The sequence below is a fragment of the Trichechus manatus genome, unplaced genomic scaffold (genome assembly GCF_000243295.1).
Source record: "Trichechus manatus latirostris isolate Lorelei unplaced genomic scaffold, TriManLat1.0 scaffold00018, whole genome shotgun sequence".
NCBI classification, from domain to species: Eukaryota; Metazoa; Chordata; class Mammalia; order Sirenia; family Trichechidae; genus Trichechus; species Trichechus manatus.
This window is the reverse complement of record NW_004443954.1, coordinates 6,931,121-6,957,197: the sequence shown is the minus strand read 5'-3', so window position 1 is coordinate 6,957,197 and position 26,077 is coordinate 6,931,121. Positions and strand designations below refer to the sequence as shown.

Genomic DNA, 26,077 nt, shown 5'->3' with positions numbered 1-26,077 from the left:
AATACATTGATAGTCTTTTCACCAAAAATAGCCTGGACAAATTGGCTTAGCCCTTTCCCAAGTGGTATTGAATAAAGCTGGTCAGTGTGAAGCATGTTTATTTAATGCAGCTTTTTGTAAAGCAAATCATGCCCTAGGTAAACATAGAACCGGCTTGTCTTCTGCTTTCTGCACGAGACAAAGCTGAGCCATTGAGGAGTGCTGCCTTCTGTAAATGACTGATAGCTTAAAAAAAGTGTGCAGTAACCAGATTAACGAAGTATTTCTACGAGCTTGTTTTGTCTCATTATAGTGGACTGGGATGTATACCTGGAGCTCTCTTAAAGCACCTAGAGACTCGGTCCAATCTCACGGCTTCTATTCTTTCAGTTTCTCCTCCCAAAACTTGCTAATGTCGACTTTGAAATTCCCCAACCTGTCTTGGGTTTAAGTTTTATAGCAGATGATGATTCTTAACTGAAGCACACATTGTAGCCAGGATGGTCTTTTGTGAAAAAACACCTGTTCAAGCATTCATCCCCTAGAATTTTCTCTGGGGTTATTTACAGAGCCACTCTTTAAAAATGTAAACAGGTGCTCAATATCATGGTTCTTAAAAACAGTTTTTGTCATCTGTATGTAGACAGGCATCAGAACCAGTTTCCAGTGAAAATACCTGACACCATGGCGATACAGGCTGTCACTAGACTACTGCTAACGTGTCTGCACGAGCAAAGCGTTCTCTCTCCGTTTCTTGATGAGCACAAGCTTTGTTTCACCATTAGTTCTGAGCCTAAGAACTTTGCAAGACTGCTTTTAGAAGAATGTAGTTAATAACTTTGTTTCAGAATAGCCCATCTGTACTACTCACACTCATGTTCCTAAACGCAGGCAAGAAGGCATCTTACAGAGGGAACAAACGAAATCCCGGAAGAGCAGAGCTAGTCCAAGGTCACACAAGGAGTCTATCACAGAACAGATAGCAGCTGTCCTGGTTTCACAGTCCTGTGAGCTGCCCATCAGACTTGAAACTTTTTCATGGCACAGCCTCTGCAGGATCTAGAGGCCAGTAAAGAAAGAGCCTTGCTCAGCTCAGGGGGTTGGAGAGCAGGGGTCTAGGGCCTATCATTTACAGGTGTGTGTGGTCTAGGGCCCATCATTTACAGGTGTGTGTGTGTGTGTGGTAAAGGTCTAAGGATTTCTAGTGTGTGTGTGTGTGTGTGTGTGTGTGTGGTAAAGGTCTAAGGATTTCGTGTGTGTGTGTGTGTGTTGTAAAGGTCTAAGGATTTCTATTTTCTTCTCTCTAAACCCAGAAGGTATGCGGTACAACAAGTGCTGTGAGTAATGTAATAAATGAAAGGTTCCATGGTCAAACGAGTTGGGAAACACTGCATATTACATCCCCATCGCCAACATTCTTGGTGCATCAGGAAGCATATCTGCAGATTAAGGGTTGAACAGTCCTGCAGTAAAGAAACACCTTTATGTTTGTTTTACTAGTGGTCCACAGATTTACCTGGTCATGAACCATTTTCTTCCCTCAGTATCCCTCAAAACCGTTCTATGTAACTAATCACCTTTTTAGCAGAACACACCTTTTGGGAAAGGTTGTTCTAAATGTCTATGAAGAGTGTACTCTTTTGACACGCCACGTTTTAAAGAGATTAAATAGTAAATAGCATACAAACTTTGTAACACTAAGGAAACATGCGGAATACAGCTTGTGAAAGTAAAAAGTTTTATTCTGACTGATTTCTCGTGTGTCAGTTCAACATGGTGCCAGTTTTTAACGGCTACGATTTGGTTCCGCTGACATTTCATAATGCTACACAGAGCCACTCCTTTCTACAGGAAGTAGGCAGACATGGCTGCAAACACAAGCACGACTTTCTAGCAGCATGGCAACAGAACCCGCAGCCCTAACAAGTCTGCAACCTTTACACTAAAAACGGCACAAACGAAGCTGGTGACAAACGTGAGAAATGGGAACAAGATGGGAACACCCAAAGGAGCAATACATGTCCTGTAAAGACAAAGAAAAACCAAACATAGCTCTAAGGATTTTAAAGGATAATTATAGAAAAGGGAACCAAATATTTTACTCAAATGCTTTTTAGAGCCTTTCTGTAGAGATACAAATATATATATATATGTATTTATCCAAAAATATGTTTTATATAGATAAATGTTTCTCAGTTAAAGATGGGACCAAAGCTATAGTTATGACATAAAGCACTGTCTTTCATATGGTATTTATCCACCTGAATTTTAAGTTTCTTTAAGGTTAGTGCATTATATGTTTTCCAAATATAATTACTTATTCTTTTTATAGATAAAGCATTATTTTTTAAAAGGATTTGCACGTTAAACATTTTTCTAAGATGCTGTGCATATCAAATTTGTGACAAGCCCTATTAAGAATCATTATTAATAGACATAACAAAAAGGGCTAAATAAGTCAGATTTTCTTCTTTATAGTAAATAATCTTCTGATTTCCAGTTTACAGGAGTTTAAAATGCACAGGATTTTACTTCTTCACAAGTACTTTTATGTTACTACATTTTGATTCAGTATACATGGCCACATTTCCGCATACTGTAACCGCGAGTACGTATCTTCTTTTTAAAAAAAGGGGGGATGTAACACTAACAACCACTACCTATAAAATAAAGCACACAGTTATTTTGTAATTTTACAAATTTTTTTTTTCAGGTGTAAATGCTATAAAATAGTCCTAAAAATTAGAGAACACTGAAAACACATTAAAGTCTGACTTCCAACTTCACAGAACTTCCATTTTACCCTGAAAGATAACTTAAAAAACATAACCTTGCTGGAACAGGCTGGCTTGCTAACATTATAAAAACTGGTGAGAGCAAGAAATGGTATCACTGAGACGTGGGATTTCTGTAAATAGTTCTCTCTCCAAATCATTAGAAAAATGTTCAAAGGTAAAAAAACAAAACAGAATACAGTGGTGGTCCCTAAACTATCCTGAAGGCAGGTAGCTCAGTCTAAGCTAAAACATTTTTCCCACCCGTTGAAATCATCCTCCCCTCAAATGCCCTTAAAAAAACGCATGAAACAGTAAAACAGCAAGAATCAAAGAGCACAAACTGTATTTTCAAGAACAGAAAAATCTCTACTGCTGAAAGATATAGGAAAAAGCAGATTTCTTTGGGGACATTAATCAATTAACTTGCAACTCATTATGAAGATTTGTCTTTTCTATTACGGGGAGAGTCTGCTCCATTTGAAGTTACTGTTCCATTTACACCATTTTCTGAAAAGAAAAGAATCAGTGTTATTCTGTTTTATAAATGTATGGAAATAATATAATCTTTATACATAAAAGTACCTCAAAATAAATTTTAAAAAACAGTATATATTCTTAGGCTTTCAGATGACACTTACTGTCTAGCATAGGCACCAAGCAAGAGTCAGGGAAACCCAGCAGAAAGCAACTCCTAAGAAACCACAAAGCGAGACAGGAAACTAGAAGTCCCACATTGCTAGAGGGTCAGAAACTTGAATTCAGGGCCTGTCAGGGGAGCAGGTCTTTATAACATCTGGGAGGTTGATGACCTTGGAATGAGGGAAAACTGGAAAAACAGACCAGCTTTGAGTAGACAGAGTGATCATATTCAATCTGCTGGCCACAAGATATCATCCAGAGTCTCTAAAAAGTTTTGCACATCATGTCTACCATTCAATAAAATATTACCAGGCATGCCATAAAATAAGATCAAATGACTGGAAACGAAGAGACAAAACACAGCCAGATGATTCAGGTCTGAGGTTATCAGATAGGAACTTTAACAGAACAATGATTAACACTCAAGGAAATAAAGGAAAAGCTGGATAACAATCCCAGAACTGAAAACTACAGTAACTATAAAAATATGTATTTAATGAATATAATAGATTAGCCATAACAGAAGAGATTAGTAAACTGCAGAAAAAATTCAGATTAAAGCTCAGAGAGAACGAAAGGATGGAAAATACAGAAAGATATATCAAAACTTGTGACAAGATATGAGGAACAGGGTAAAGAGTTTAACGTGTATAACTGGCATTCTAGATGTAAAGAAGAAAGAGAATGGGACAGATGCAATGTATGAAGGAATAACTGCCGAGAATTTATCAAAACTGATAAAAGAAACGAAGCCACAAACTCAAGAAGCTCTACACAACACAAAATAGGATAAATACAAAGAAAATCATACCAGGCACACAGTAGTATAACTGCCAAAACTCAAAGGCAATAATTATAAGACTGGATGAAGAAAGACAAAATCAATATATATCCAAGGACAAAGAAAGGTTTGAAGTAAAACATATAGAAAAAGATATACCATGAGAACATTTAACCAAAAGAAAGCTGATGTCACTATAGTAAATTCTCACAAAATAAAGACAGACATTTGATAATGAAAAAAGGACAAACTCAACAAAATATAAAAATTCTAAACTTTTATGTACTTAACATAGCTTCAAAGTATATAAAGTATACACTTAAAAACTACTATCAACTTTACAATCATTGTGTGAATTTATTTTTATTACTGTAGTTTAAGTCAAAGTTTATAATTCAAGTTAGTCTCTCATACAAAAATTTATACATACATTGTTATGTGACCCTAACTGCTCTCCCTATACTGGGACAGCACACTCCTCCTTTCCACCTGATTCCCCGTGTCCATTCTACCAGCTCCCAACCCTCTCTGTCTTCTCGTCTCACCTCCGGACAGAAGCTGCCCATTTAGTCTCATGTATCTACTTGAGCTAAGAAGCACACTCTTCACGAGTATCATTTTGTGTCCCATAGTCCAGTCCAATCTTTGTCTGAAGAGCTGGCCTCAGGAATTGTTTTAGTTCTGGGTTGACACAGTCCAGGGGCCATGCTTTCTAGGGTTCCCCTACTCTCAGTCAGACCATTAAGTCTGGTCTTTTTACTAGAATTTGAGTTCTGCCCCCCACCTTTGTCATGCTCCATCAGGGACTCTCTGTTGTGTTCCCTGTCAGGGTGGTCTTTGGTGGTAGCCGGGCACCATCTAGTTCTTCTGGTCTCAGGCTGATGAAGTCTCTGGTTTATGTGGCCCTTTCTGTCTCCTGGGCTAATACTTTCCTTGTCTCTTTGGGGTTCTTCATTCTCCTTTACTCCAGGTGGGCTGGGACCAATTGATGCATCTTAGACGGCCGCTTGCAAGCTGTTAAGACCTCAGACGCCATTCACCAAAGTAGGATGGAGAACATTTTCTTAATAAACTTTGTTATGCCAATTGACCTAGATGTCCCCTGAAAGCATGGTCCCCAGACCCCCGCCCCTGCTACTCTGTCCCTCGAAGTATTTGATTGTATTCAGGAAACCTCTTAGCTTTGGTTTAGTCCTGTTGTGCTGACCTCCCCTGTAGTGTGTGCTGTCCTTCCCTTCACCTAAGATAATTCTTGTCTACTCTCTAGTTAGTGAATAACCCTCACCCTCCCTCCTAACAATTGTAACCATCAAAGAATGTTTTCTTCTGTGTTTAAACCTTTTCTTGAGTTCTTATAATAGTGGTCTTATACAATATTTGTCCTTTTGTGACTGACTAAATTGACTCAGCATAATGCCCTCCAGATTCCTCCATGTTATAAGGTGTTTCACGGCTTCATTGTTGTTCTTTATCGTTGCGTAGTAGTCCACTGTGTGAATATGCCATATTTATTTATCCATTCATCTGTTGACGAGCACCTAGGTTGTTCCCATCTTTTCGCTATCGTGAATAGTGCTGCAATGAACATGGGTGTGCATATACCTATTCATATAACAGCTCTTATTTCTCTAGGATATATTCCAAGGAGCAGGATTGCTGCATCATACGGTACTCATATTTTTAGCTTTTTACAGAAGCACCAAATCAATTTCCAAAGTAGTTGTACTTTACATTCCCACCAACAGTGTATAAGTGTTCCAGTCTCTCCACGACCTCTCCAACATTTATTATTTTGTGTTTTTGGATTAATGCTAGCCTTGTTGGGGTGAGATGGTATCTCATTGTAGTTTTGATTTGCATTTCTCTAATGGCTAATAATCATAAGCATTTCTTCATGTGTCTGTTAGCTGCCTCAGTGTCTTCTTTGGTGAATGCCTGTTCATATCCTTTGCTCATTTTTTAATTGGGTTCTTTGTCTTTTTGTGGTTGAGGTTTTGCAGTATCTTGCAGATGGTACAGATGCTGATCGGATTTGTTGTAGCCAAAACTTTTTTTTCCTAGTCTGCAGGTTATCTTTTGACTCTTTTGGTGAAGTCTTCTCATGAGCCTAAGTGTTTGATTTTTAGGAGTTCCCAGTTATCTAGTCTCTCTTCTGGTGCTTAAGCATTGTTACTTATGGCTCATATTATGTTTATGCCATGTATTAGGGCTCCTAGCATTGTCCCTATTTTTTCTTCCATGATCTTTATCATTTTTGAGTTGGTATTTAGGTCTTTAATCCATTTTGAGTTAGTTTTTGTGTATGGTGTGAGGTATGGGTCTTGTTTCAGTTTTTTGCAGATGGATATCCAGTTATGCCAGCACCATTTGTTAAAGAGACTGTCTTTTCCCCAATTAATGGACTTCGGGCCTTTGTCAAATACCAGCTGCTCACAGGTGGATGAATTCAACTCAGCTCCATTGATCTACGTATCTGTTGTACCAGTACCAGGCTGTTTTGACTACCTTGACGGTATAATAGGCTCTAAAATCAGGTAGGGTGAGGCCTCTCACTTTGTTGTTGTTCTTGAATAATGCTTACTTATCTGGGGCCTCTTCCCTTTCCGTATGAAGTTGGTGATTTGCTTCTCCATCTCATTAAAAAATGCCAATGGAATCTGGATCGGGATTGCATTATATCTGTAGATCACTTTGGGTAAAACTGGAATTTTCACAATGTTAAGTCTTCCTATCTATCAGCAAGGTATGTTTTTCCACTTATGCAGGTCTCTTTCGGTTTCCTGCAGTAGTGTCTTGTATTTTCATTGTATAGGTCTTTTACGTCTCTGGTTGAATTTATCCCTAAGTATTTTATCTTCTTGGGGGCTACTGTAAACGGTATTGATTTGGTGATTTCTTCTTCAAAGTTCTCTTTGCATTATGTGAAATTTTAACATACCTCTCGCAGTAACTGATACAATAAGCAGATCTTTTTCAATCTTTTATATCAATAAAGACACAAAAGATTGTACAACACAATAAATTTGACCTGACACCTACAGAAAACAATACTCAACAAATGCAGAATATACATCCTTTTGAAGTGCAAATGGAACATTTACCAAAACTGACCATATGCTTAGCTGTAATGAAAGTATTAACAAATTCCAAAGAATTGAAATGATTCTGAGTTACTCTTTAACCATAAGGAAATTACACTAGAAATCAGTAATAAAAGGAAAACTAGTGTTTTTAAACTAAGTGATGCACTTATTAATAACCATGGGTCAAAGGAGAAATCACAACAATGAAATATTTTGAACGGAGTGATAATGGAAAAGATGTATCAAAGCTTGTGAAATGCAGCTCAGGCTGTGCTGAAAGAGAACACCTGGCCTTAACTGCATGCAACTGTTCGTAAGAAGAAAGGATGAAAACTAAGGATCTACAGATCCATCTCAAGAAGTTAAACTACCACCAACAAAACAGCAAAGTAGTAAACCCAGAGAAAGTAGAAGGAAGGAAATAAGAGCAGAAATCAGTGGTACAGAATACATATAATTGAGAAAATCAACAAAGAAAAAGAAAGTGTTGGTTCTGGATTGATCAGAAAAGAGAAAAGGAACAAGTTACTAATATAAGAAATGAAAAACAAATCATTTTCCATCTACAGGCATTAATAAGATAACAAGAGGATATCATGAATAACTTCATGCCAATACATTCGCAAATTTAGATGAAACGGAAAAAATTCCTTGAAATACACAACTTACCAAAACAGACAAGTAACAGAAAATCTGAATAATCCTATGATCTATTAAAGAAAGTGAATCTGTACTTAAAATCTTCCCATAAAAAAGACTCTAGCTCAGAGGCTTCAGTGGTGACTTCTTCCAAACATTTAAATAAGAATAGTAATATTACACAAAGGATAGAACTGCCCAACACTTTTTAGGAAGCCAGCACGATAAGGCAAGAAAAAGAAAAGGTGTAATATTTGCAGATGACATACGGGGTGTTTTAGTGTAAACCATTAAAATAAGTGAATTAAGAAGGTTTCTCAATACAAGGCTAGTATCCAAAAATACCAACGACATTCATATACAACAAATAATTAAAGCAGAAGTTTAAAAAATTACCATTATATTAAAAAATAAAACACCTGAAAATTGAATGAAAAATGTATAAGATCTATCACAGAAAACTACAAAATATTAAAAAATATTTCCTTCACAACTCTTCCAAAAATAGAAAAGGAGGGTACACTTCTTAGGTCATTCTGTGATGTCGGTATTATCCTGTTACCAAAACCAGATAAAGATCACATACGCAAAAAATATATACCAATACCCCTTACGAATACAGATGTAAAAATCCTTAAACCACTAATGACCAAATCCAGCAACATAATTATACGCTATGACCAAGTGGGATTTAATACATTGAAAATCAATGGTGAAGGACAAAAACCACACAATTGTCTCGAAAGACACAGAAAAAGCATTTGATAAAATCCAATGCCCTTTCATGATAAAAACACAAAGAAATTAGGAATAAAAGGGAAGTTCCTCAACATATAAAGACCATCTACAAAAAATCCATACTTAATGGTGAAAGACTGGATACTTTCCTTCTAAGATCAGAAACAAGAAAAGAATGTTCATTTTTGCCACTTTTATTCAACATTGTAAGGAGCCCTGGTGGCACAGCAGTTAAGCGCTCCACTGCTAACTGAAAGGTTGGTGGTTTGAACCAGCTCAGTGGCTCCACAGGACAAAGACCTGGTGACCTGCTCCCGTAAAGACCACAGCCTAGAAAACCCTGTGGGGCAGTTCTACTCTGTCACACGGGGTCGCTATGAGTCAATGGCCCCTAACAACAACAACATTCGACTGGAGACTCTAGTCAGGATGTTACGGATTCAACTGTGTCCCCCAATAAATATGTGTTGTAAATCCTAACCTCTATGCCTGTGGTTATAATCCCATTTAGGAATAGGTTGTCTTTGTCATGTTAAAGAGGTAGGATTAGTGTAGGCTATGTTTTGGGTTAATCTCCTACAAGATATAAAAAGAACAAGCAAGAAAGCAGAGATGGGGGAAGAGAGATGCCAAGCCACACAAAGATCGCCCAGGAGCAGAAGCTCAAAGAGACAAGGACCTTCCTCCAGAGCTGACAGAGAAAGAAAGCCTTCCCCTAGAGCCAGCACCCTGAATTTGGACTTCTAGCCTCCTAAACCGTCAAACAATAAATCTCTGTGGTTAATGCCGTCATCCACTTGTGGCATTTCAGTTATAGCAGCACTAGACAACTAAGACACAGAGCAATCAGGGGGAAAAAGGCATCCAGATTGGAAGGAAGAAGTAAATCTAAATCTATCTGTCTGCAGATGACATGAGCTAATATAATGAAAATCCCAAGTAAGTCACAAAAAGCTAATAGAACTAATAAATGAATTCAGCAAGGTTACAAAATACAAGATCAATATATAAAAAAAATCAACTGTATTTCTATACACTTGCAATGAACAATCCAAATGTGAAATTAAGAAGACAATTCTATTCACAATAGCACTGAAAACAATCAAATACTTAGGAATAAATTTAACCAAAACTTGTACAATGAAAACTACAAAATACTGCAGGAAGAAATTAAACACCTAAATAAATGGAAAGATGTTTATAGTTCTTAAGGCAATCTATAGCTCAACACAGTCCCTATCAAAATCCTAGCTGGCTGTATTTTGCAGAAATTGACAAACTGATCCTAAAGTTCACATGGAAATGCAAGTGACAGCGAACAGCCAAACAATGAAAAAGAAGAACAAAATTGGAGGACTCTTCCTGATTCGAAAATGTACTAGAAAGCTACAGTAATCACGAGTGTGGTACTGGCATAAGAACAGACATACAGATCAGCGGAACAGAACTGAGAGTACAGACATAAACTCTTCCATTTATGGTCAATCGATTTTCAACAAAGCTGCCAAGACAATTCAATAAAAAAATTGTCTTTTCAAAAAACAGTGCTAGGATAACTGGACAGCCACATGCAAAAGAATGAATGTAAAATGCTGCAGCCCCTTTGGAAAATAGACAGCAATTTGCCAAAATGTCAAACAGTTACCATAAAACCCAGCAATCCCACCTCTAGTATATAGCCAAGAGAAATGAAAACAAAGGTGCACATTAAAAACCTGTACAGAATGTTCACAGCATTATTCATAATAACTAAGAAGTGTTAACAACCCATATGTCCATCAACTGATGGATGGAAGAACACAGTATCCATACAATGGAACATTATTCAGCCATAAAAAGGAATGAAGTAATGATACATGTTACAACAGGGATGAACCTTGAAAGTGTTATGCCAAGAGAAACAAATGAGACATGAAAGCCCTATCTTGTATGATCCCAATTATATGAAATTCCAGAAACGGCAAATCCACAGAGACAGAAAATACATCACTGGTTGCCAGGAGCTAGAGGAAGAAGAGAGTGGTGAGTGACTGCTCATGAGAGCAGGGTTTCTTATTGTGATTATGAAAATGTTCTGTAAACAGTGGTAATCACACCACTCTGTAAATATACTAAAAAGCAATGAAATGAACACTTTAAAAGGGTGAACCTTAACAGTGTAAATTACAGCTCAATAAAGTTACTAAAAAATATATTACTGAAAGAAATTAAAGATAAGCTAAATAAATGGAGGTGTGTATCATGTTCATGGATTGAAATACTCAATTCTCCCTGAAACTGATCTTTAGATTTAATTTCGATCCAAAAATCATGGTAAGTTTTTTCTTTTTTTCAGGTGAAAACTGAGCATGCTGGTACTAAAATTTATATGAAACTGCAAGGGGCCAAGATTACTAAGACAAATTTGAAAATGAACATAAACCATCAGCTATCAAGACTTAAGAGGTAAACCTGAACTGATGTATTTTTAAAACGGAACTCCTCATGTTACAGCTCCAAGTACGACACCACACACATACTGAAAAAAAATGAACTGCAATGTCAACGCTTTTTCAATCACAAGCCAGAAGCACAGAGGTTAGATGCAAGCTCAAAGAGAAAGGGTCAAGCAACCCGAAGTCAGGAAAAAAGTTGTTCCACTTGGGACTAATGGGTAGAGGGCAAAGAGTTGGAAAGAGTTTTTGTTTTGTTTTTAAATATAAATAAGATGCTTGAAAACCCAAACCATCACACTCTAGTTCAGTATTCACAAAAACTGCCCATATACATTGGTCTACAATGGCTCAAGGTAACTAGGTGTGGAAAAGCTGCATGACAGAAATTTAGTGGACAGCTTGTTAGGGAAATCACCCAAGTGTAGCACCCAATCATTTTGCCTCTAATTTTGTTAAAAAGTAGAATAAGATAGTCTTTATAAGATCTGAAAACAAGTAAGACCTCACAATTTTTTAAAAATGTGTTTACTTCCACGAGTTTTTCATTGTTTAATGAATACGAACCTGTTCCTTTTCTAGAAGACCTGCCCTTAGTCACTGTTGGTTTCTTCTTCACAGCTGGTGCCTGAGCAGCAGAATGCTCCCTCCACCTCCTAAGCTGGAAATTAATGAACTTCCACATCATGAACGCTTGAGTAATGCAAATGGATGCCAGAACAGCAATTCTGAGAATATTCAGAATGAAACAAAAATCAGAGTGCACCAAAACAATGCCCCTTAATAAAGTATTCTATTTCCTCCTTATTTTAAGAATAAATTATTGAACACATTATAGGTTCAGCCATATTAAATCTTCTGACAAAATTTTCTTTTTCCAACAACTCTTTTTTTTTGGTAGGGAAAGAGATGAAGGATCTTTTTACTTTAGTGACTGATATTTTAACTTCTTTGTTTACTTACTATGGATAACTGATTCAGATAGTCCTTTATTTTGAATCAAATATAAGACTGAAGTTTCCAGAATAAATCAAAAACATCTTTTTTTTTTGTCTTAGAACAAACATAATGAAGGTAAATAAACACATAAATTAAAATAAAAACCCTCAACTATAATAAGCAACTTGATATTTGATACCCAATCTACAACAGTGGAAAAAATTCATGCCTAAAAACGGAAGGGACTGCCATGACAGGATTAACTTAGTGCTAATCCCCACTCTGCCTAGTACAGTATGTCAGTAAGTAATTATTCCATTAATAATTTATCCCAACAGTTAATTAAATGCTTTAGTACTTCAGTTTAGACATATGGAACTGCAACAGGTATGAAACCAAATCACATGAGTCCTTTCCCTAACCCCCATATTCATCCCTTCCCTTCTCAGATGTGCACATCAGAGAGAAACCGATACTGTATTTTACATAGCAGTGAAAACAAAAGTGATAAATGGACTGTACCTAACGGCCAATACATTGAAGTTTCCAGCACTGAGATCAAACTTCTGATTCTCTGCTCTTGCAAGGCCAAAGCCAACAGTGAGTACCGAAAGAATTAAAGTCAGAAGTCTTCCCAAAACAAACAGAACTGCCCACAGAGAAAACCTGTAAGACAAACATCTTAAGTAAAATTCATAATATCACAAAGACAAGAAAAGAGCCTAGTAGAAATTATATTCTTGCTAAGTAAACGCATACTAAAATAGTATTTCCTATTGTTCTTCAAAAAAGGATTCTACAGACAAACGTTTGGGAAATGGTACATATTCTGTCACACTCTTGGAGATGTTTAACACATATATATATAGCACATATTTAAAGTTCTAAGGACTCCAGTAAAGAAATCTGTTTAATTTCTACTTCATGTTCCTCAGAACTACTGGTATAGAGAACAATTTTTAAAAATGCTGGACAGAAAAAAGAAAACTGTGCCGTAAAGAACAAGACACCTAGTTCCTGTCTAAGGGTCCTGGTTTTCCTTTTTTTTTTAAGGCTTTGTACTCCTTACAAGTCATAGCACTCCAATTCTGTTTTCAGTCCAATTTTCCCATCAAAAACCTTTTAGTATCTTTATTCTAAGGCTATATAGCTCATTATTTAATTTTCTCCTGAAAGTTCATTTCTCTATTACTCCTTCTCCAAAAAAAGAGGCAATAAACAAGGTAAGAGAGGTTATAAGAGAAAAGTAAATCCCCTCAAAATCTTCAAAACTGCGAAGTTCCAAAACAACATCTATCTAGCAGAGTAGACTCCATTTTAGAGAATACGACAGCAACTCTGGATTGCTGAATAGTTACATTTTCTTGAAAGACTATAAAGTAGCACAATTCTCTACATCAAGGACTTTGGCAACCTAGACACTGACTTTAAGTACCTGTGACACAAGAAATAAAATGGCTAAATAACTTACCCTTTCTGATACTTTTCATCACTAAAATAAAACAGGCGGGAAATGTGGAAAAGAAATTCAACAAAATAATGCAGCACCAAAAGAATAAGTCCTAGATGGTTCAAGCTGTTAAAAAGACAAATTCAAAATGGAAAGGTTAATTATCAATTAAGACAGAGTAGCATACCACCTGCTCAGTCCATATACACACCCAAGAAAAATCCCAACTCACTTCAAAAGATAAGCTCCGGCAATGTGAAAAAGGTAAAGACCAATGTAGACAAGCTGACGAGGAATATCCTCCTGTTAAGACAGAAAAATGCACTATAGATTACAAAGTGCTGAAATTTAAAAACTATATTTCTGTTTAAGAGCAGTGTGGTAGAGTGATAAAGGCACTATAATGGAAGTAAAAGACCCCTCATGCCCAGTTAGCTACATAGCTTAAGCAAACCACTTCTCTTTACTTCAGCCATCTACTCTGTAAAATGTGAGCACTACTCGGATTTGCTTCTATCAGATGAACTCAGAATCTCTTTCACCACTAAGATCTATGACTCTTATTATAATAAATATTTATTATGCATCACAATATTAATAACCATAATTATATGCTGACCAATTTGATGTTCTTCCAGTATTGAAACTGATGTTTACAGCAGTAGAGATCCTCTTGTTTACCTAAAATTCACATTTGTAGCTAACACTTTAGCGCCTTCATTGTCAGCTGTAGTCATTAAAGCTGGAGGCTAAAACCTTATGCTTTCCTAATATAACGTCTTATGATACCACCTGATTGTATACTCTGTCACTTCAATAATTCTGTTAAGCCCAAGTACCAATATTTTACTTTCTGCTTTTTTTCCATAATACCTACTTATCCTGGTTATTTTAGAAAGAGTGTTTTTTAAAACTATAAGTCAAGACCTATTAGTGGATTCTGAAATCAATTTAGACGTTACAGCATCATCTTTTAAAATATGAAATAAAGTAACACACAAGCACGTATGCATTGGATGTAGAATCTATTTTTTAGAATCCTGGCTTCCAGTAAAAACTGTATGAAATACACTGACATAGGTAAGTTCAATCAACACCTGCTGATGAATGGCTACAATACCTCATTTCTACTCTCCCTGGCTTTGGCAATTTTATTAGCCTGGTTAGTACTATTCAAAGGAGTCCTGGGGGCGCAATGGTTAATCATGTGGCAGCTAACCAGAAAGTCGGCAGTTCCAATCCACCCAGTGGCTCCATCGGAAAAAAGGCCCTGGCAGTCTGCTCCTGTACAGATTAAGGCTAGGAAACCCTATGGAGCAGTTCTACTCTGTCATACTGGGTTGCTGTGAGTTGGAATCGACTCAATAGCACAAGGCAACAACAGTGCTATTCATGTACTATGGCTGCTAATTAAAAATATTAAGTGGTAAATTGATGTAGGCAGGCTGAATTTATTCCTTTCAAACCTCACTAAATTCACCTCTACCATCTATTATAGTTGAGTACAGGTCTCTGTTGGCTTTTATTTCTCCCCCCACATTGTAGGAGAGCTACTTCACCAACTCTCCTGAGAAAGAATAGAGATTTTACTACTCTAAGTTTGAAATGAAAAACTCCTCTTTAACACAACGGTACAGAGATCAAGTGTTATAAAGGACATATAGGAGAGTCTGAATAGTACTATACATAGTTCTATATTTTGGGACACTTGGGGAAAATTCTGAAGACCTAATAACAAATTTACAGTGGTTCTTCCAACTGGAGAGAGAAGTATGTCTTAAGATCCTCCCTAAATGAGTTTCAAATGTCCAATGAAAATGTTCCCCTTACAAAAAGGAGACAAGAAAAAAAGGGTGTAGAGATAGCATGCTTCGAAGTTCAACCACAAGGGATCTCTTTCTTCTATTCAAGTAACTTCCGAAAAGCATCTGTAGTATTGTCATTACAATCTGATAAGCTCTGGATAAAGAGCTTCCACTATGTACACGACATACCAGTGTTTCACGAAGTGTGGTGTATAAATCACTGGCACTATGTAGAATAGTTTGACAACAAACAACAGAACTTTTATTTACCTTTAAGTAAAATATTTTATTTGTTTTAATATACCTTAATAATTAGGGTGCTGTATTATTGCACAGGAGCCCTGGTGGCACACTGGTTAACTGCTCAGCTGCTAACCGAAAGATTGGGGGTTTGAGCCCACCAGCTGTTTCATGGGAGAGAGACATGGCAGTCTGCTTCTGTAAAGATTTACAGCCTTGGAGAACCTATGGGGCAGTTCTACTCTGTCCTATAGGGTTGCTATGAGTCGGAATCGACTTGACGACAACAGTTTAGTTTCCTGTATTACTGCATAGAATAAGGATATCATCAAAAGTATAAATTAGTAGTATCTATATATGGCAAAAAGGAGTCCTGAAATGGCACAATGGTTAATGGTCGCTGCTAATCAAAAGGTCGACAGTTTGAACCCACTGGCTGCTCCTCGGGAGAAAAGATGTGGCGATCTGCTCCCATAAAGATTACAGCCTAGGAAACCCTATGGGGCAGCTCCACTCTGTCCTATAGGGTCCCTATGAGCCACAATCAACTCAACAGTGGACAACAACTACATATGGAAAACATGAAGGAGGCATGTAAATGACCGGATATGGAACAGTCTGCCATATTCCTTCCGATGTTTAATTAACGCACCTAATTTATGAGAAAAACAGAGGGGCCCTGATACATATTATGGAAGCTTTTTAGTTTTCTAAACTGCTGACTGAACACTAATTTCATTACATAAAAACCTGTGTACAACCAAAACCTACTGCCGTCAAGCCAATTCCAACTCATAGTGACTTTACAGGCCAAGGCAGAACTGCCCCATACGGTTTCCAAGGAGCAGCTGGTGGATCTGAACTGCTGAACTTTTGGTTAGCAGCCAAATGCTTAACCACTGCACCACCAGGGCCCCATAAAACTTATGTAAGTCAATGTCAAAAACTAATTTGCTGGAATAACAGCTGGGAACACTTTTACAGAGATTTGTAACTTCCAGGGAAAGTTAAAAAGAGATTTAACTTTAAAGAAGAAACCCAAATAAAGTTTCAATGTACATGTTGGTCATTTAGCAGAGAAAAATCAAACCTCCCTATTTTTTCCTCACTGACAAATATAAAGATTTTATTATAAATTACAAACTACACTTCAAAAAGTCATTTCACCCCAAAGAGATAAAATACTTAGGAATAAATCTAACCAGGGATGTAAAAGAAAGAAAACTACAAATCACTACTGCAAGAAACCAAAAGAGACCTACACAAATGGAAAAACATACCATGTTCATGGATAGGAACTCAACACTGTGAAAATGTCACCACTACTCAAAGCGATCTACAGCTATAATGCAACCTCGATCCAAATTCCAACAGCATTCTAATCACCAATTTTATATGGAAAGGAAAAAGACCCCAGATAAGTAAAGCATTACTGAAGAAGAACAAAGTAGAAGGCCTTATGCCACCTGATCTCTATACAGCCACAGTAGTCAAAATAGTCTGGTACTGGTATAACCACAGATGTGTAGACGAATGCAACAGAATAGAGAACTCAGATGTAAATCCATCCACCTATGGACAGCTGATCTTCAACAAAGAGTCAAAGTTCATTAAATGGTGAAGAGACAGTCTCTTTAACAAACGGTGCTGGCAAAACTGGATATCTATCTGTAGAAAAATGAAATAGGACCTATACCTCACACCGTACTCAAAAACTAACTCAAAATGGATCAAAGACCTAAATATAAAACCTGAAACTATAAAGATCACGGAGGAAAAAACAGGGACAATGCTCGGGGCTCTAATATGTGGCATAAATAGAATACCAAACATAACTATAAATGCATACACAGCAGAAGATGAACTAGATAAATGGGACCTCCTAAAAATTAAACACTTAGGCTCAACAAAAGACTTCTCCAAAAGAGAACCTTCAGATTGCAAAAAAACTTTTGGCTATGATATATCTGACAAGAGTGTAATCTCTAAAATTTATAGAAAACTTCAATACCTCAACAATAAAAAGACAATCTATTAAAAAAATGGGCAAAGGATGTGAACAGGCACTTCACCAAGGACATTCAAGTAGCTAACAAACATGAAGAAATGTTTGTAATCATTAGCAATTAGAGATGCAAATTAAAACTATAATAGGATACCATCTGACCCTGACATGACTGGCACTAATCAAAAAAAAAAAAACAGAAACCAAGTGCTGGCAAGGTTGTAGGGAGATTGGAACTCCTATACACTGCTGATGGGAAGGTAAAATGGTACAACCACTATGGAAAATGGTATGGCGATTCCTCAAAAAGCTAGAAATACCACAATCCCACTCTTAAGTATACAGCCTAAAGAAATAAAAGCTGTGACACAAACAGACATATACACACCCCTGTTCACTGCAGCATTATTCAAAAAGATGGGAACAACCTAAGTGCTCATCAACAGATGAATGGATTAACAAACTGTGGTACATACACACAACAGAATACTACACAACGATAAATAATAATGATGATGAACCTGTGAAACACCTCACAAACAGAGATGAATTTGAAGGACATTATGCTGAGTGAAATAAGTCAATCACAAAAGGACAAATATTGTATGAGACCACTATTATAAAGTAACAACAAAAAGTTTACACACAGGAAAAAAAAAGAAAGAAAAAATATTCTTCGATGGTTAACAGGGATGGGAGGGGGAGTGACGGAAAACTACCAAATAAAGATATGTGTTAATATTGGTGAAGGTAAAGGCAATACACAATATGGGAGAAGTCAGCACAACATGACCAAGGCAAGAGAGGAGACCGAGAGGAATGCAAGTATAAAGGGCAACTACTATAGCACAGATAATCCTGCAACAAAAGTATTTTAAACAATCATTTACAAATGGATACATCAATAGATATGCTAAGAGGTATGGGAGGGTATAAGGGAGCACTCGTCCACCAGCAGATACAAGTTTGGTGGTAGTTATTTCTACACACATCACTGTAGGTGCTCCTCATATATTAATACAGACAATAAAGCACACAGGGGCATTGTCAGGGAAGCCTCTTAGTCATAACCAAATGCCTCGCAGGATGAAGCTCCTAGGCTTGAAGGCAAAGGACTATAGACATCTATGTCAAGGGGCACAACACAGTTCATAAAGACAATGTCCTGCATCTGACTTTGGTGGGTGGGGTCTGGGGTCTTAAAATCTTGTGAGCAGCCATCTAAGCTACAACTACTGGTCTCTTCCTGTCTGGAGCAAAGGAGAGTGAAGAAAACCAAAGACTCAAGGGAGCAATTAGTCCAAAGGACTAATGCATCACATGAACCACAGCCTACACAAGCCTGAGACCAGAAGAACTAGATGGTGCCTGGCTACCACTACCGACCACTCTGAACGGGATCACAATAGAGGGTCCCGGACAGAGCATGAGAAAAATGTAGGATGAAAAATCATATTTACAAAAAAGATCAGACTTGGTGGTCTGACAGAGACTTGAGGAACCCCCGAAACTACGGCACTAAGGCACCCTTCTGACTTGGAACTGAAGCCATCCTCGGAGACCACCTTCCAGCCAAACAAGAGACAAGCCCATAAAATAAACAATAACACCAAAGAGGAAAGTGCTCCATAGAAGAATCAATCATACGAGATCAAAAGGTCAGTATTTGCCCAAAAGCAAACATGAGATGGCAGGAAGGGGTAGAAAATCAGCACAAAAGGAAATGGGGAACCCAGGGAGAAACAGGAAGAGTGCTGACACATTGTGAGGAATGAAAGCAAGGCCGTGAAACACTTTACGTACAAACTATTGAATGGGAATCTATTTTCTCTATAAACTTTCAATTAATGCACAATTAAAAAAATTTTTTTCACATTTAAAAAAGAAGCCATTCCACTTGTCTTACCTTTTGTCCTTAAATCCCAACTGAATTAGATGGGGCAAGGTGGTACCTGGCATTAGCTAAGAGAAAAGTCTTAGAGTTTCTTTCTTAAATTCAGGTTCATCTTTGCATCTTAGCCCTACCAACTGAGTTAATAAAAAGGAGGGCAAAATGCCATCACCAGCTTCTACCTTCACAATCATCAAATGCCTAGCAAGAGTTTTTAAAATAATTATCTACAGCTTTCAAAAGGGCAGGACTGTTAAGCAAACTTTTTCCAAGTGATGTTCCCTTTAGCTGCATTCAAACTTACCAGTGTCTTTAAAGCAATGTTTGTACATTCAAAACCTACCAAGAAATAACTAAAAATAAGTGAAATGAGTGACGGAGAGGAGCATACCACCTCGAGGAGCGGTGGGGACTGTGGTGAGCTGGAGAACACATACCCTACATAAAGACTTTCCCATGCGGGAAAACAAAACATTAAGGTAGTGGGTATAATTTTTTTCTTCTTCTAGTTTGTAGCATGATTTTTAAAGTGAGAAATTTTACCTAGATTTTATTTAGAAAATGCTGCTTTTAGCAAGCATCCCTGTCCTTGGCCAAACTTTCCTGACATCCTACAATCCCCAAAGGCTATAGTCCCAATGGCAGGGTACCTACATGCCTGAGGCCAAAATCAAGACTTGCAAAGCCCCATGGTCTCTGGGGTGCACACGTTTACATGGGGTGTGGGGAATGGGAGACAACAGAGGAGGACGGAAAAAATTTGGCCCTCTTTGAGGCAGTTCACGAGATCAGTCCACTGGCCACATTACAGATTCAGGTTAGGGAGTCACTGTGCCTTCTGCCGGCGCCTCATCATTGCTCTACATGAATGCAGAATTTACGTGAATGCAGAAGTGGCTGAGAGAAAGCTACTCTGGTTTCTCAAGACATTTTCATACTTCCTAAAAACTGCCATATGATTTTGTTATGTACATTATTCTGTTATGTACAACTTTTTGTTTGAGGAGCCAGAAATGAGGTTTTTTTTTCTTTTTTTAAAGATTAATGAATTTTACACTTTAATGAAAAAAATAATGGAAATGAATTATTAGAAAAGCTTAATCAAATTCTTATATATTCTTAATGTTCAAGTATCTTATACACGGATGACATCATGAAATGGTGACTTAAAATTCTGAATAGTCCCATTCTTTTTCATGGAAAATCTAATTAACAGAGTATACTTAAATCATAGCAAATACTAGAATTAAAATTGCTTCAAGTGACATTTTATGATTAACCAGGATCAGCCAGAGACTATAACATACTGGATTTCTTGTATTTTTTTTTTTTTTTTAGTTCTTATTCCAACATCCTTTTATTAAAAAGAATAACTATATACTTCAGTAAACCTACATTTTTATAAGATAATACATTTACTGACTATACTGTACTAGAAAACAAACTTTACCACAAACGGAATATCACATATATGCCCAAACATAAGGCAAGTATTTTTGACCAAACCCGATGGAGCAACCTTACATTTAAATCTTTGCAAAGCTCTCATAAATTATGACTACTTTATTTTGAAAAACAAATGTTTGGGTAAAATACAAACGCTGAACAGCCTCAATTGTTGCCATTTTTCAATGCCTACAGAGGTCAATGGTGGAGTAAGACTGAGGAAAGTAACTTGACGCAGACTTAATCTTCACAGTTACAAGTGTTAGATACAGTCATGAACAAAACTGTTAGGTACCATCGTAAGAGTCTAAGTGGTACCATCACGGAGATCAACAACAGATGTCTGTAAGATCAGTAACCACCATCTTAACTTTAATACATTTGTGAGTTGGGATAAAATTACACGGGCTCAAAAGGTACCATACTCCAAACAGCTTAGACAGAAGTAAAAATGATGACTCTGGAAAAACTGTTGGGTAAGTCAAAAAGTGGCTCTAGTGATAAAGGACAGATATTACCATCGAAACTGCATTATGAGAAGTGTGACTGTAACTTTCATGAAGTGGGAACGGGAAGAAAGCATTATTTCTAATTTAACATACTTCATGATATGCAATTACATGTATGTATAACTAAACCAAATAAATATGAGAAATAAAACACTTGGCCATTTCATCCACACTTCCTTAAGAATTTATGGTTAAGAAGTGGTATTCTGAATCTTCTTATGGGCAAAATGGAGGACAGTTTGTATTAAAGCATACATAGAAGGTGTAATTTAAAACTTTCCCCTCAAAAGAATCTGTTATTTGTGACCAGCACATCTCTTGAACTGCTACTAATAGCATTCCTTTCTTCAGTTGTCTGTAGGATGTGTTCAAAACAGTCAGTGTACTAGTTTCTCCCAGTAAAAAGTTCTTCCAAAAATAATTTTTATACAGTAAATTTTAAGAAACTGTTTAACACATATGCAGCTGTTACTTTCAAATTATGTTAATTACTTGAAACAGTTACTTTCGACTGTCATATGTAGGTGTTAAAAATAGTTTCAGTTAAGTTCTAAATTATGCAGATTATTCCATACAAATTAGACTGGAGAAATGCCATCTGGCAGGAACTGATAAAATCTTCGGGAATTCAAATGAACCATTACTTTGAAATACCCCTCTTTACCATCGTCAATGAACAAAATATAGACATAGAGATTAATTATGAAACCAAAAGGTATTAAGTCCATGGGTATACAAATACCTAAAGAAAGCTTTTAAATATTTGAGTCATGGTACTAATATATCAGGGGTCAGTGGTGGTTCAGGGCAGAATTCTCACCTTCCAAGCAAGAGACGCGGGTTCAATTCCCACCCAATGCGCCACATGTGTAACCACCAACTATCTGTCATTGGAGGTTTGTATGCTGCTATGGTGCTGAACAGGTTTCAGCAGAGCTTCTAGCCTAAGACAGACTAGGAAGAAAGGCCCAGTGATTGACTTCTGAAAAATTAACCAGTGAAAACACTATGGATCACAAGAGTCCGATCTCATTGCACATGGGGTTGCCGTGAGTCAAGGGCCAACTGAATGGCAGCCAACAACAATTACCGTATCAAGAAACTACGATATTCTCAGCAGCACTGTCTAACAGAACCTTCTGCAATGATGGATATTTTATATCTGCACTGTCCAAAATGGTAGCACTAGCCACATGTGGCTAATGAGCATTTCAAATGTGGCTTGAAGAGTGAATTTTGTTGTTACTTAATTTTAACTAACTTAAACTGAAATAGCCATATAAGGCTAATGGCAACTGCTTTGGACAGTGCAGCTCTAAGACACCTATGGTTCACATTAGGTCCTTACTAAATATGGAAGGGCTACTAGACTGTGGGAGTCCCTGGGTGGTGTAAACAGTTAACATGCCGGCTGCTAACTGAAAGGCTGGAGTTCGAGTCCATCTGGAGGCACCAAAACCCTATGCGGTGCAGTTTACTACGACACACACGGGGTCACCATGAGCTGGAGGTGACTTGATGGCAACTGGTACTAACACTACAAACTGGCCTAAAGTTTTATCTGATCGTAAGACAGTTCTAAGTCAAAAGTTTCAAAATGTAAGAGGATCTTCATGCAAATCCTTACAGTCAACTTAACTGGAAAAAACATTCTACTTTATAAAAGAAATCAACATAAAAAGTATATCACCTGTAATTAGGTGCTGTTACCTAATGCTAGTAGATAATATCAATGATGACAGACATATGACACATAAAACAGACAGAAAACCATACAAATCAAGTGCCAATATCCATAAATTAACTATCTGCAGTATACACAGAAATAAGGCAGAGATACACTGGTCACCGCCAGGTTGTCACACTTCTGCCTGGGAAGGCTTTCCAAGTAATGTGATTTTCAAAAAAACTTTTTAATTATGGAGAAATGTAAATACACATAAAACACAATGAAGAGTATAATGAAACTCGAAGTATCCATAATCCAGCTTCAACAGTCATTAACTCATGGCAAAACCTGTTTCATCTATACCCTCATCCACATTCCCCGTTCAATATTATTTTGAAGTAAATTCCACATATTTCTTATGGGGATTTCTTATAACCTCCAGAAAAGAGGGAATAAAGGTACTTGATTAATTTATAAGCAGGAGAAAGTATTTCAGGAAAAAGAACAGATATGTTTGGATTATAAAATGAGCGAGTATCGGTGTGATGTAGAATAAGCAGAGAGGAAGAACAGAGGGGTCGGGAAGATGTACACATACAGAAGCCCTCAGCACACAGGTCAGCAGCTTTTAGTCTAAAGCAACAAGGAGCTAGTACAGTTTTGGGAGAGAAAGAGTTAAATCAAGGAACTAAAGTTGACTTTTGTGATATCATGAAAGTCTGACTTCTGAAGTACTGGGGGTAAAACTCAAAAGAAGGACATTGCAGTGCTCCGTAGTTGACACGTGTTCAAATAAACATCTTTTTCCATCCACGAGCCAAAAAGGGAATGCTCCACCCATTTTAGGAAAGGCTATTCACTGGTGAATATTTAACTATGGTTTACTTTTTTCAACGCTGAATTTTCTTTGGGATTTACATACAGAACTGTTAGTTCTGGAGTAATCTGACAAATTTGTTCTGTCTTGCTTGTGAAATGAACTGTTACAAATAATATCAATAATGTGAAACTTTTTCATTTTAAAAATATATTTAAATTTACATTTAAAAAATTACCACTAATAAAATTTTAAAATGAGCCATTAGCACGTCAAATATAAAAGACTCTCCTTTAAGTTAAAATAATGATTAAAGGTTTTCTTCAAGAAATACTTTAGGACTGTAATCTTTATGGAAAAACAGGAAGAATCATGAGAAGGAAACAGGGAGGGCAGAGATGTGAAGAAATACTTCATTTAGAAAGACTTTAAAAAAAAAAAATTAAAGCTACACAATCCCAGCTTACTTTTTTGGTTTTCTGGAAGTAGAGTTCGGGAAAAGCATGAAGCCAGTAAGCCAACTGTGATATGTAGAAAAACTTCATTTGAAATCTGCACAACACAAGAAAGTGAAAAACATCTTTTAAAGCATAATAGTAAAAGAAAAATAAACACTGGAAATCAAGATATATCAAGCAGCTAGCTCTGTGTTATAATTTCAGGCCCCCTTACAACACTCTGCGTATCTTTAAACAGCTCTCCAACAGCTGCTTTGCCCTCCCTCCCTGGGATATTCCCACCACCGTCCAGTCTCTTGGCTTAAACAACAGACACAAAGACATTATCTGCAGAAGGCTGTTGCTGACATGTAAGCTATGCGGAAGGAACCACAGCCACTTTTTACTACCTAATTAATACTGATTAGTATGTCACATGAGCTACTGAAAGCGTAAGGAACATGACTCTGAGGAAATCAAATCACAGGTATATCAGGTTTCATCTAAAGGGGTATTAAAAAAAAACAAAAACAAAAACAACCAAACCCGTTGCCATCAAGTCGATTCCAACTCATAGTGACCCTACAGGACAAAGCAAAACTTCCCCATAGGGTTTCCAAGGAACGGCTGGTGGATTTGAACTGCTGACCTTTTGGTCAGCAGCCAAACTCTTAACCACTGCATCACCAGGGCTCCAAGAAAAAAAAAGGGGTGGGGGGGAATAGGAAGGGCAAAAAGACTGATAACAAAAGTGAAGGTTCATACAGAAACGATCACCTGAAACTGGAGCAGTCCCAATTTCAAATGTCCCCTGACTTCTTCCTGAGGGAAATATGGCGACTCTACCTGGTTGGAACATGGAGGGAGCCCCAAATAAATGGAAGCAGAGCCAGAAGAGAGAGGAATAGAAGAGTAACCCAGGAGACAGACCCTAATCAGTCCCCAATCTAGAGAAGACCTTTCTCCTCTTTACATTACACCCCTCTAGCCCTTCTGCTTTCTCTCTATCCTCCCACCTCCCTCGGATCTAAAAGTCAAACACAGAAAATACAAAAAGCCAACCTAAAATAATTTCTGGAGGAAAAACACAGTTCCACATAAATATGTTTATAATCTCATTTTATAAAAGTTCAACAAATTTATACAATTTTTAAAAATCAGAGAATGACTCAGCAGAATGGACATTTTTGTCAGACTTCAAGCAAAGATACGCAGTGTCATGTTATTCCCTTCTTTCCTTCATACCCATTTCTCTGATTCTCACACCACAACGAGTACTTTCTAGGCGGCAAGCACCTACACTCCACCTGGCACAACGAAGGACAAAAAATAAAAACGAGAGAGAGCTCCTACTGCTGTCAAGGCACTTAAAGTCTTGGTGGGCACGGGCATAATATAAGACTTACGAGAACGAACCAATTATAAAACAGTCAAGACAAAAAAATACTACAGTAAGATATATAATCCCAAATGGCATATTCAGAGATGCAAAAGATCAATATAGGCTAAAGTGGCAAAAAAACAAAACAAAAAAAACCCCCCAAAACGGAATAGGTGTACTAGAGTTGGGCTTGAAGAATGAGCAACCGAATGTTTATGCAAACACTGAGCTCCTTGCAGCCGCGTACAGGCAGTCCCTGGATTATCAATGAGTTCCATTCCTAAATCTGTCTTCAAGTGGAATCTGTACATAAGTCAAGCAGTTAGCTACAGTTTGTATCTAATGGCAAATGTTTGTCTTAGTATACAGTGTACCTTTCTACATACAGAAAATATTAAAGAAACACTTCCAGATACACTA

The 26,077-nt window shown here is 37.2% G+C and overlaps 1 protein-coding gene across 2 annotated transcripts in view; it reads right to left on the bottom strand.

Annotated features, from left to right (window-relative positions):
* Positions 1-1,223: 1,223 nt before the first annotated feature.
* Positions 1,224-26,077, bottom strand: part of TRAM1 (translocation associated membrane protein 1) — a 39,395-nt gene continuing 14,541 nt past the window's right edge. Inside the window, exons 6-11 of one of the 2 annotated variants that reach the window (XM_004372536.3) lie at positions 24,307-24,391; positions 13,690-13,760; positions 13,479-13,583; positions 12,530-12,673; positions 11,636-11,796; positions 1,697-3,263 (exon numbers count right to left, since the gene is read on the bottom strand). In XM_004372536.3, coding sequence (XP_004372593.1) covers positions 3,190-3,263; positions 11,636-11,796; positions 12,530-12,673; positions 13,479-13,583; positions 13,690-13,760; positions 24,307-24,391 — 640 coding nt within the window. In that variant the 3' untranslated portion in view covers positions 1,697-3,189. Of the gene's footprint in view, positions 3,264-11,635; positions 11,797-12,529; positions 12,674-13,478; positions 13,584-13,689; positions 13,761-24,306; positions 24,392-26,077 lie in introns of both variants that reach the window. The other variant, XM_023727744.1, reaches the window with a different exon arrangement.